The 11,796-nt window shown below is 32.2% G+C and overlaps 1 protein-coding gene across 3 annotated transcripts; it reads right to left on the bottom strand.

The window, feature by feature from the left end:
* Positions 1–708: 708 nt before the first annotated feature.
* On the bottom strand, positions 709–6,885 carry LOC106684685 (uncharacterized). 3 transcript variants are annotated; one of them, XM_014426911.2, is made up of 4 exons: positions 6,771–6,885; positions 5,978–6,163; positions 3,300–3,489; positions 709–975 (listed from the first exon to the last, which is right to left on the bottom strand). In XM_014426911.2, the coding sequence occupies exons 3-4, from the start codon at positions 3,477–3,479 to the stop codon at positions 793–795; spliced, it is 363 nt and encodes a 120-aa protein (XP_014282397.1). In that variant the 5' UTR covers positions 3,480–3,489; positions 5,978–6,163; positions 6,771–6,885; the 3' UTR covers positions 709–792. The 3 variants fall into 3 exon arrangements, with proteins under 3 accessions (XP_014282397.1, XP_014282396.1, XP_014282395.1); XM_014426910.2 differs by having other exon boundaries at positions 3,300–3,516; positions 6,771–6,882; XM_014426909.2 differs by lacking the exon at positions 5,978–6,163 and having other exon boundaries at positions 3,300–3,516; positions 6,771–6,838.
* Positions 6,886–11,796: the final 4,911 nt, after the last annotated feature.

Here is an 11,796-nt window from a genome sequence, read left to right as displayed (position 1 = left end):
ACTCTTACTTAAACGATCTGCTAGTTTTGAGCTGCCCCAACCTGCCTCTGTTGTTTATATTTCAATATTAACTTAAGAACCATCAAAATGTGGATATTATTGTCGGGAAACAGCCAATAAATTTGTAAGTTTGTATTAATGATACATCGTGGCTGATACTGAGCACAAGGTCCTTTTGTACGAAAGGAGAGGGAGTGGGAGAGGGAGTGGGAGTGGGAGTAGGAGTGGGAGTGGGAGTGGGGGAGGAAGAGGAAGAGGGAGAGGGGGGGAGAGAGGGAGAGGGAGAGAGAGTGAGTGAGAGAGAGAGAGAGAGGGAGTGAGAGAGGGGGGTGCATGGAAAAATGTGTTATTCATCGACATCTCTACAGAGACTTTTGTGAGAAACAAAAACCAATGACGATAACATTTACAAACCCATTAATTTAATTAAAACTATTCAAATTATTCACCCTGGAATGAAATTAATTTGTGTATTGTGAATTACCGTTATATAATTATCATAAATTACGATTTAATAGCCAACAATGTTTTTAATTAGAAGGGTAATGAGAACCATCCTTCATTTTTCCTTAAAATCTAACAACATAGGTAAATATACTGTTTAAAAAAAAAGGAAGGATTTAGATTTCACATCTAGTTAATTATGTAAGAAGATCATAATTAATGCGTTATTTTGTGGATTATAAATTTAATAAGATAATTAAAGAATTAAGTTAGAATTATTTATTGAATATCGACGGCGTGATGAGTGGTGATTGTTTCCTGGGCTCAAACGATTTCATTCTTGTGAGTTTATTCTTCAGCATTGCTTTCTTGAGATTCCAATTCTTCGGTAAAGAAACCTCGCACGGCTTCCCCGACGTCGATGCCTTGAACTGCGTAACTGTCAGGTTCAACGCTACCAGGTTCCCTGTTGGATGAGATCGAGATTTCGGGGGCTAGGTTGGGTGTTGGCGCAGGCGCTTGGGAATCTGGCTGCAAATATTACAATAAATAATTAATGAAAATACCTGCTAAAAAGGATTTTAGCGACTGAAAACGAAAATACAATTAATCTTGTAGCTACATGAAAAAATCTTCTTTTAATGAAAATTTATATTAAGGTAGCATGGAAGATTCAGCTTCGGCTACATTTCTTAGCAACTGGGGAGACTGTTGTGCCTTGGGGTGGGACGAATCTGGTGGAACTTGTTTCATCATGACCCACTCCTCTCAAGTCTAGGTTCATTCAATGCAACTGAACTCTTAAAACACTTAAGCCGGGACCCACATTTCATTAATTGGAAACAACAATTATTTAACTTATTTAGCGTACTTTATTAATGGGACAAAATAGAAATTACTAGCGCAAACTTAACAATAGCAATCAACGTTAATCCGAAATGAAATCACTGAAATGAAATTTCTGTCCCCAACCACACCAAACGTCTCATCTCAAAGTCCATTTACATAAATTTGACTGAGAATTCCGTCAATCATAAAGTTGATAAAGACTGCATCTCCCTTACATATCGACACATTTTGAACATAAAAAAATCCTCATAATATTTATTTTTCTTTTTTCTGCATTTCAGAAGCCCACTTTCTTGTCATATCTTTTATTCTTGTTTCTCTAAATTCTCACATTTTTTTTTTTTTTTTAATTATTTTTATATTCACTATCCTTCCTGTTTCATTTATATTCATGTATCTATCTTTTATTTTATATTCATGTGTTACCTTCTTAAGTATACTTATTTCCGTGTACTTATGTACCGCTCATTTGGTATATTTTGTTTCTTAATCAATTACACACTTTGTATCCCATTATTTTATACTTTACTTTTCCTATTTTTTTTTTTTTTAATATTTCTTTTCCCTCTATTATGTATATTACCATTTATTGTTCACCTAATTTAAATACTTTTTTACTATGTTTACTTTACAAAATATTTTCGTTATTGTGGCGTAACTGCCACCCCCACTCCTCCCAATACAAACTGTCACTTTGTCTTTGAATGCCGTGAAAACAGGTATGCATTCTGTCTCATCATTTGATTTGTATTTTTTTCTTTTTTCATCTCTTTATTTGTACTTTCTTTAATTTTTCTTCTCTTATCTATTTGTTACTATTACCCTTTTCATTTACTATTTACAACCTTTAATTTTTCTTATTATATCTTACTTTTCATTTTATACCCCTGTTATTTTTTTATTATTATTTTTATTTACACTTATGTTTTTTCTTTTTTCCTTTTTGTAACTATAGTGTTTGTATCTTTTTTAGCCCTGACGAAGCCCTGCAACGTGGGGCGAAACGTTGGCTCAATAAAATAGTATAATTATCTACTATTTGAGTTTTTTTTTACCGCACCCGGACCATATTCCATTCAGAAATGAAATCACCTTCATACGTAAGTAACAAGGACAAGCTAATGAATTAGAATATTCAACACCTCTTTATTTCACATTGCCTCCACTTTTTTCCCCACCCTTCTACTTTATTTGTTTATTCACTCTTACAATATATCATATACAACAAAAATATTATATTATTAGGTTAATGGTTTATTATATTGATTGTTTGAGAGTGGTTTATTTTAACTTCAATGATCCACTTTTTCTCTCAACTATTTATTTTAATACATCTCCAACGTTTCGTACTTTAGGCCATTATCAATGGGACAACCTTAATCATTGATGTCATAATTCCTTAAATTGTCTTGTTTGCAGGCTAATTGCCCATGCCACATAAACTTTATAATTTCAATACAAAAATTATTCCTAAAAAATTGTTTTTCCTTAACCTCAATAACAATATTAATCAACTTGAGTTGACATCTCTGTCTCGAAACATTGGTTAACAATAAATAGTTTTCGTTTAATATTTTGATACCTTTATTGACCGCCACCCGGACTATCTTCCTACAACTTAATCTTCTAAGCATTTCAAGTTATGTTTAAAACTGAAACATGGCATCACAAATTACTCACAACAGTTATTTAGGTCAAACAAGAATTAAAATACAAAAGTCAACAGTAACCGAAAACAAAGCAAACCCAAAAATTGTTACTTTTTGAACTAATTTCAATTTTATCTGAAATGAAATGCACCTGGACAATCACCTTTCCTGTTGTTTTTCCTTTACACAGTAAACTTTTTCTTTTTGTCTTTGGAAAATTCTATCGCTTAAATAACAATCATGGAGAAAATAATAGTGAGCCGAGGTACACAACAGTCTCTGCACATGTTGAGTATTTAGAATCCAGAAAATATCTGCTTTGGTATTATTAATATTAGGTTATTCATATTTACTTACTGCTGCAGCTGCATTTTCAATCGTCTCGAACCAAGCCTGAAAAGCGACCTGAACCTGGAGGTAACAATCTGAAGCGATGCAGAGGAGAGGGTAGAAGAGAAAGAACCTTTTTACAAGTTCGTGGCTCAAAAAACCGCTTGTTTTCACCCAATCTTTCAGGATTAGTTGGAATTCGGGCATTCCGAAGATCCTTAAGCGATAATCATTCAATAAAACTCTGATACAAAAAATAAAAGGTTTAAAGTTTTTTTAAACTAGTAGCTACCTACAACTTAAACAAAGTTTTTAACAATCAGGGTAATTATTGATATTACTAAATTCATACAACATATAGACCACATTATGCAGAAAGGAAACAACTCAGAAATTAAAAAAAGAAAAAAGAAAAGAAATGTAATTTAATCCTATATCATACCGCCCTATCTCTCCTTTACATATCATGGACAAAATCTTGCAGAAAATTATTTTGAAACGCCTGTACCCCATCGTAGATTCCTGTCATATATCACCCAGTTCACCAGTTTGTATCCCACAAATCCCACTCTACTATCCAGCAATTTCATAGTGTGGTGGATGTTGTCTGGTCTGCTTTGGAACGCAAAGTGTACTGTTCAGGAGTCTTTCCTGATATAGAAAAAGGTTAGCGATAAAGTCTGTAAAGTATTTTTGTCCGGGAGTCTAATTCGATCGAAAGCGTTTTCTATATCAAAAAAAACTCCTGAGCAGTACGAGTCTTTCTTGATATAGAAAAAGCTTTCGATCGAATTAGACAACCGGACAAAAATACTTTACAAACTTTATCGCTATCCTTTCGTATCTCACAGACAGATTATTTAAAGTAGATCACAATAGTGCTTATTCATCCCTCTTTCCTCAGTCTGCTGGTATACCTCAGGGTAATATCCTTCGTTTTATCCTTTATAGATTTTATACAACTGAAATCCCAACGTATCATATAATGTCCTCATCATGTACGCTTATGACGTGTACTATCGATTAATAACAACCTATCCATTGTATACCAAACCCTCTAATCTCACATTACATACATAACTCATATAATTCAGATCAAACGTACTTTTATATGTTTTTAAAAAACTGTTGTAAATATCATTAAGTAAAAAAAGAAAATACTCTATGCTTACACGCCTAATATACTAACAATGATAAAACTAACCCTGAACACAAAATCATACCATAAAATGTGTAATGCTCAGCACTAGAAAATATTTGAGAAATTAAGCCCATCTCAATGTTACACCCACCTTTCCTTAAAATAGAAACCCAAGGGTTTCATATCAAGATATTATGTTAAAGTATCAGTACATTTCATCGGATTAATGATAAAATTGATCAAGTTACATTCAAAAGAATGACAAGTAGTCACTTTTACCATTAACCCTACAAACTTATCCCATTACAAGAGAAGCTTAGAAATTATACGATACCCTCAAAAGATAGACCATACACCACGAAAATGTTATAACCTAGCGATAATAAAACCAAAATTTCAAAAATGTTTGAGGTTAAGGGGAGTTGAGACACATAGTGTGACATCCCATGTATTCTACCGAATATACATACATACATTTGATACAAGGCTGGCCCAATGGGTTTTGGTACTTGCCATAGCGCTGCTTATCAACCCAAAGGTTAAGTATCAAGAAAGTATTCAAATCCGAGGTAAGAAATAGAGATATTGCAGACCCTCATCAACTAAAATTCGTACGATGCATCAATGTTGTTGAATTACCATGTGTTAGGAAGTAACTCGGTTGAACAGACACTGCAGAAGTGGTCTCAAAGGCCGATTCTGGAGGTATGGGAAGTCTTCCACAGTATCATCTAAAATTCTTCGCACTAAATTGTAATGATCAGTTCAGAACCATTCTTTAGTCAAGTGCGCAGATATCAGATGCGCAGATCATTTTTTCAGATAAGAGGTTTTTTATCGATTCCATTTACATTCATCTGTTTCGCACTAGGAGGGAGTAAGCTGGCAGGAAAAGTGAAACCAAAAAGGTAAGCCTTATGATGATGGACCAAGGGTATGGCATAGGAGTAGTGGAAGGATATCAGCCAACCACAGGCTGCCTTCTATCTCAGTTTAGATTGTGCTGGACATTCTCAATAATCTCAGCGTAAGACTAAGCTTCGAGGGCGTGGCCTATTTGGCTTCATTTTTTTTAAGGAGAGTAGGGTTATGCAACCTTCTGGTTTTGAAACGTGTAGTCATACAATGTGTATTTTCAAAAGGTTGCCTTTCAGAAAATCAACGAGAGTAACGGAAAATGCTGAAATGTTTGCACATTATACATGAGATTAGCTCCATGCTAATATCATTTCAAATTATTTTGATAAAAAGTTCCCAAAAAATTACAGATTAGTTGCCCTTAAGCAATATTGTCACAAACAAATGGCAATACATACACAAATTACTTAATTGGAAAAGTTCTTTAAAACATACAGACATTTTTGAGGTTATAATTAAGATACATATAATAAAATACTACCCAAACCCCAATAGGATATCATTTTTGTACAATAACATAGGAAGCTCATAAATTTAATGTGATAGGAGAATAATTATTATTATTCACTAAATAAAACCACTTTATAAAGCCAGAAAAGAAATTTTAACAAATATGTTTAGTTGGTGTTTTGCATTGAAAACTTACCACAATTTTCGCTACGTAGGAAGAGCTTTATTCGTTATTCAGTTCCATTTTCGAATTAGAATATAGACTGAACACAGTAATCTCCAAGTCATAATATTATGAGTTATGTTTGGAAATTATGCTGAGTTTTTAGTTATTAATGTAGTTAGGTTATCTCAATCATCTTCTGCACTACTAACATGTTATCTAATTGTATAAAATAAAAATTATAAAAACGTTATATGTTTAAATTATCATACCACTATACATCTAAAAGAAATAGTCAACAATTAGTGGGAAAATGATAAAATGAACCATAGAGAAAATACTGTGATTGCAAAAAGTATTTGCAATCGTACTATTTTTATAAAATTAAATTATATCTCTTGTTATGGACAAGTTTCGTTCTCTGAAAAAATGTTTTCTAACATTAAATTGTAGGAGTTATCTAGGAAGGAGGGCGGTAAAATAATTTAAGTAAGAATTATAAAAAGTTCTGAACCATGTAAAACAGCTATGTATGTAATTCCATCATTTTCTGACTTTACTTTTACTGCTTTCCCTTATAAAATATAAAACATCTAAAAGGAATAAAGATTATAAATAAAATTCTTATATACAAGCCCGTCCAACCTTGCTTTTACAATCAATTCCAGTCTACACACTAAATACAAATATTTCAATTTATTCCTTTTTTCTTTCCCCTTCTTGTCCATTCCATTTCACAATGTTTTATTGCATTTGATCGACAAATTCAATCCCCCGAATAATAAATAAGAATTAACGGTAACGAAAAAATGACAAATTCAAATACCGTGAGTTTTCCGAAGCAATTCTCATCCAAATTTCTGATCATAATTTTATTTATTTCCACCTTTCCCTGCTTTGAAAGGAATATAGGTTTGTAGCAATAGTTCGATGTTACACATGTAACATCGAACTACTGACAATAAATCGATTTATAAAAACAATTTCTGAATGAAGATCTTCTTCTTTGAAGACGATTGAAGTGGGCTGGCCCAACAATTGTTTTCCGACCGTAAACAAATTCTTTGTAATACAGGTAGTTTTCTTCGGTTACTAACTGGGGGAAATCGTCCTATGTTCGAGTGTAGAGTCCGTTTTTTCTCAGCAATCGGGTCCGTAGTGTAGACAGTACAGTCCATTATAATGTGCTTAGCATTATCCGGAACACCACAACTAGGGCATAGAGGGTCGAAATCCATCTCGTTTCTTATCATAATATAAAAGTTCAGAATTACATACCGCAACCTTTAAAGTGTTACAAATTCTTTAGCCTATCTCATCATACATAGGCTGATCCTAAAACCATTTTGTCCCAATGTGACGAAGATATAAATATATTCGTACATAATAAGTACGCTAATAAACCTAAATGTGTAAATTGTAATAGTTTAACATGACCGGTTAGAGAAATCTTGGTCCATTCACAGAATGAGTAAAGAACTTATTTTTTGTTGCATAGTGATGCCTGCAGGTATCATATTCCAATTTACCTCCCCAGAAAGCTCTGGTTCGATTTAGCAGAATTTTTTTTAAAGCCAGGGTTTCATTTATTTATAAGTTTCAGAACAGGTGGGTGGTCCAGATTTGTTCTATGCTCATTTATTATCATTATTAATTTTATTTTTATTTATTCTTCCACGACCTTTATTTAATCTCAACTTTCTTCTTCATTTTCCGTTTGTTAGTGTGTTTAAATTTTATGTTCCCACATCTAATTTTCTGTTTTTTCGTTTTATATGCGTCTCCTATACTTTTTTAACCATTTAGTTTACGTAATTGTTTGTTCTTATCATTTTTACGTATTTGTTTATTTTTTTATTGTTATCATTGTTTATTCAAGTTTATTTGATGTTAATACTATTTTATGTCTTCCTTCCTTTTATTTATATATGATTTTCTTTTCCCTTATTGTTTGCATAATATTTATTCTACCTTAATTTACGTTTCTATATCTTATTGTTGTAATGTTCTTAGTTGTTTTTGTATCTTTTAATCCCTGATGAAATGGACGAATGAGAACGGATGAAAGAGAACTATTTTTTAATCGAGAATTGAACTTTTTCATCTAAATACAGTTCTTATGGGTAATGATATTGAAGAAAATATCCTCACATAACTTCCTTACGAATTTCTCCTTTTTCTTGACGATCTAATGGCTTTACCAGAACATGATTAGTCTTGACTGTAGGAGATACCGATCAATAGGCAATTCCTATTTTATTTAAAAGATTCCAGATAAAATTATTGATTTCTCCTGGCTAACAGCCTACTAAAAGCGGGCAAAGATTCTCGCCGAAGAGATCGACCATCAACAGCCGGTTCACTAAATCTATGGCTAAAAAAAGAGGACGACCAACTGAACAACTGACTCCAGGCATCATAAAAGACAGGAAAAATTGTTGGGTAGCATTCAGTGAAAAATGAAGATGAGATGGCGAATGGATAATTGCGAAAGCCAGACGTGTGGATACTAGGAACAGTGTAATATTTTTTTATATTTAACAAGAGGAAAAACATGTTTCAAGGGCCACCCATAGCTCAGTGGTTAAGACAGTATTAACAATTTGATGTCTATTGGCGGTGCCGGTTCGAATCCGGCCTGGGACGTTCACTTTTTCATTGAGTGGCGGTCCCAAAAAATGAAGAACTTTGACTCCCAACCATGGTTAGGCAATATAATAAGACTCCAATGGGAGTCTTTTGACCGAAAAAAAAAAAAAATTCAAAAACTAACATTCTTAATTTCAAGTAAAAAATTATTTCCAAATTCCGTAATTTTAAAGAAAAAATCATATTTCTATTACTTTTTTGTATTTTAATATGAGTAATTAATTTTATTTGATAAATCAAGCAATTTTAATGTTATACCTAATATTTTTTACATACATATGTACATACTATCGATGGACATAATTTTACGTAATTTTGTGAAAACCATTCAGTTTATATTACAGGTTTTATTTTACAATATCAATTACATTCACTAAATCAATCCTTTCTTTAAGTAACCAAATGCATTAAGATGTCTGAAGGCATCATTTAGTTTTTCTCAAATTTTTCAGGAAATCGCAAAATAGATTTGTTTACTTAACTTCCCCGCAATTCTGAGGCTTAATTTTTTCAACAAGATTCAAAATTCATGTATCAAAGGGCTAAAAGCATTCAATTTACTAAAAAAGGGTTTTATAACTAAGCAAAAATATGTGAATATTAAAAAATCCACAAAATTTCATTATTTTTTTTCTTACCTCCTTTATTGTAAATAAATATATATAACAATATTAATATAGACCTAAGTATATAAGCATGTAACTAGTGCCCTTCCTTTGCCATATGGCATCATATGGGGTTGGTCAAAATTACAAAACATTGTTCTTGGATGGATATAATAAAATCTCAAAACACATCAAACAGGAATACAGGTATATTAATCAAATTCGATTTACAAATTATCGAACTAAAGCTACTCCAGATATACCTAGTACTTTGGGACCAGTGACACCTGAGTGTAAGACATTGTTATTGGGTCGACCTCTACAGCCCAGACCCATGTCTCCCCACCACCTCCGCCCCTGCCTCCTTCCTACTTCCATTCCTCACTCCCCTCTCATCTCTGATTCCTGTCCACTGTCTTCCTCAACTACCTCCGGGCATCTGAAAGTGATGCCTTTCAGAAAAAGTAGACAGTAAGACGGCGTCGAAAAAATTAAAATAGATCCGCCAAATACCAAAGACAGTTTCATCGAAGTATTGGGGGAAAAAAATCAAAAAAAGAAACTTCAGTTGGTATAAATAAAAACACCAGATCTGAGTTAATATATTTAAATTAAATATTACTATATTAATTCATAACCATATATACATATATACTTGAATGTACATATCTATGGATATTTTTGGAATTGTATATATGCTTTAGCGTTATTATCTGTACATCTGTGTTTGTATGTATGTGACTGCTTTTAAGAATGAGCATGTAGTAATATAGTATATATAGTGATATAGTTATACGGGATGTACATAAATATACTTTATTTTTCTAACTACGCAATGCCTATAAACATTCCAATACAATATAGAAATAAGCTTCACATTTTAGTTGTTAACGGCATTACAGATATATGTCTTCAACCAAGCTCTCCTCTCACCATACGTTATCTATCCCTGGATATCTCGCATTTCCAGGATTATAAATCGGGGAAAATATCTTGTGGCGGAGTAGCTATTTATGTTAAGGACAATATCTATTTTGAAGAAATCAAATGTACTAAAATTCTGCAGGCTGTTGCCATATAAAGTAAACATCTATTCCTAATACCTTCCACCAAGTGTAATAATCGATCAAAGATTATTAAGAAATTTGATCAATCCTAAAATTATTTTCACTGATGCTAATGCCAGGAACAGATGTTGGGATTGAAATGCAACTAAACATAATAGAAGCCACTTAGTGCTTGAGGTTCTTGACCAACATGACCTTATTGTCCTCAACGATGGGTCCCCTACTCACTTATGTACTAGATATGGATCATTCTGCCATATCAATATAACAGCCTGCTCAGCCTCTACCTTGACCAAACTAGACTGAAAAGCTATTAACTATGATTCAGGTGACCACACTCCCATATTAACCTCTCTTAATCCCACTACTGACCACTAACCTTCAAGCAACTAACTATAGACAAAACATGACAAAGATATGGCAAACTTAGAATGCTGATTGGGATAAATTTAAAATTCCCTTATTGAAACAACTCAAAAGATTATAGCCGATAACTTAATAGATAGTAGATAAATAGATATTTTTAATAACCTCCTCATAGATGCAGCCCATAAATCCATCCTGAAAATAAAACAATATTTTACTAATAAAAAAAACATTTTCTGGTGGAACAGGGACTGTGCAGAAGCCATCGGACATATATATTTATTAAATGCTATAATGATAATAATCTACTCCAGTACAAACAAGCAAAAGCGCAAACTGAACAACAAATTATTGAAAAAATAAATTATCCTGACAAAAATTCCTAGAATTTACTATTCACAGACTCTATGAGTTCATTGTCATTATAGAAAGATGTATATACAATCCACCATTGGCAAAACACTAAGTTTCAAGTTAAATTTGACTCATTGTAGTTTTGTTCATCTGGGTACCAGGGCACAAAGAAATCAAAGCTGACTATGCGGCGATAAATTTATAAATATAAATTTATAAACCATTCATCGATGTGAGCTGGATGAATTTATAAGTGTTGTGAGGCTTGTGCTGGGTTACCATGGTTGCCAATAAAGCCATATTAAATTCAACTATTATCTTTTAGGAATCTAATTCAGATTTTATATGGACCTTCAACTGCCGCACAAAGACTGGAAAGGTACTAGGTTCATGCATTTGAAAAATAAATATTTGAAAGATAATAATGAAACAAGTTACAGAGTTTAGTTTATAATAAAATGTAATACAGAGCAAAAGTTTTGTTTTCTGAAATGTACATTTAAACAATTTATCATCTCGTCAAACTACCTTCAATATTTGACTATGGCCTTGCTTTAACATCATCCTGAAAATTCACACCTAACAATAAAAATGCTTCACAACAAATAATCATAAAAGAAAATAAAAAAAAATATCTACAAAAATATATACACTTCTTTGATATTTTAATTCTAATTTAAATGACAAAATATGTTGTTTTATTCATTGTTACTTAAAATCATATTTTTAATTTAAATATAATGCATACAAATATAAACTATGATACAATTTTTCATATACATAAAAAATACATAAAATTAAATAAAATCAA

The sequence above is a fragment of the Halyomorpha halys genome, unplaced genomic scaffold (assembly GCF_000696795.3).
Source record: "Halyomorpha halys isolate HHAL.00 unplaced genomic scaffold, Hhal_1.1 Scaffold602.1, whole genome shotgun sequence".
Classification (NCBI taxonomy): domain Eukaryota; kingdom Metazoa; phylum Arthropoda; class Insecta; order Hemiptera; family Pentatomidae; genus Halyomorpha; species Halyomorpha halys.
The sequence above is the reverse complement of the archived record's forward strand: the minus strand, read 5'-3'. Positions and strand labels throughout refer to the sequence as shown.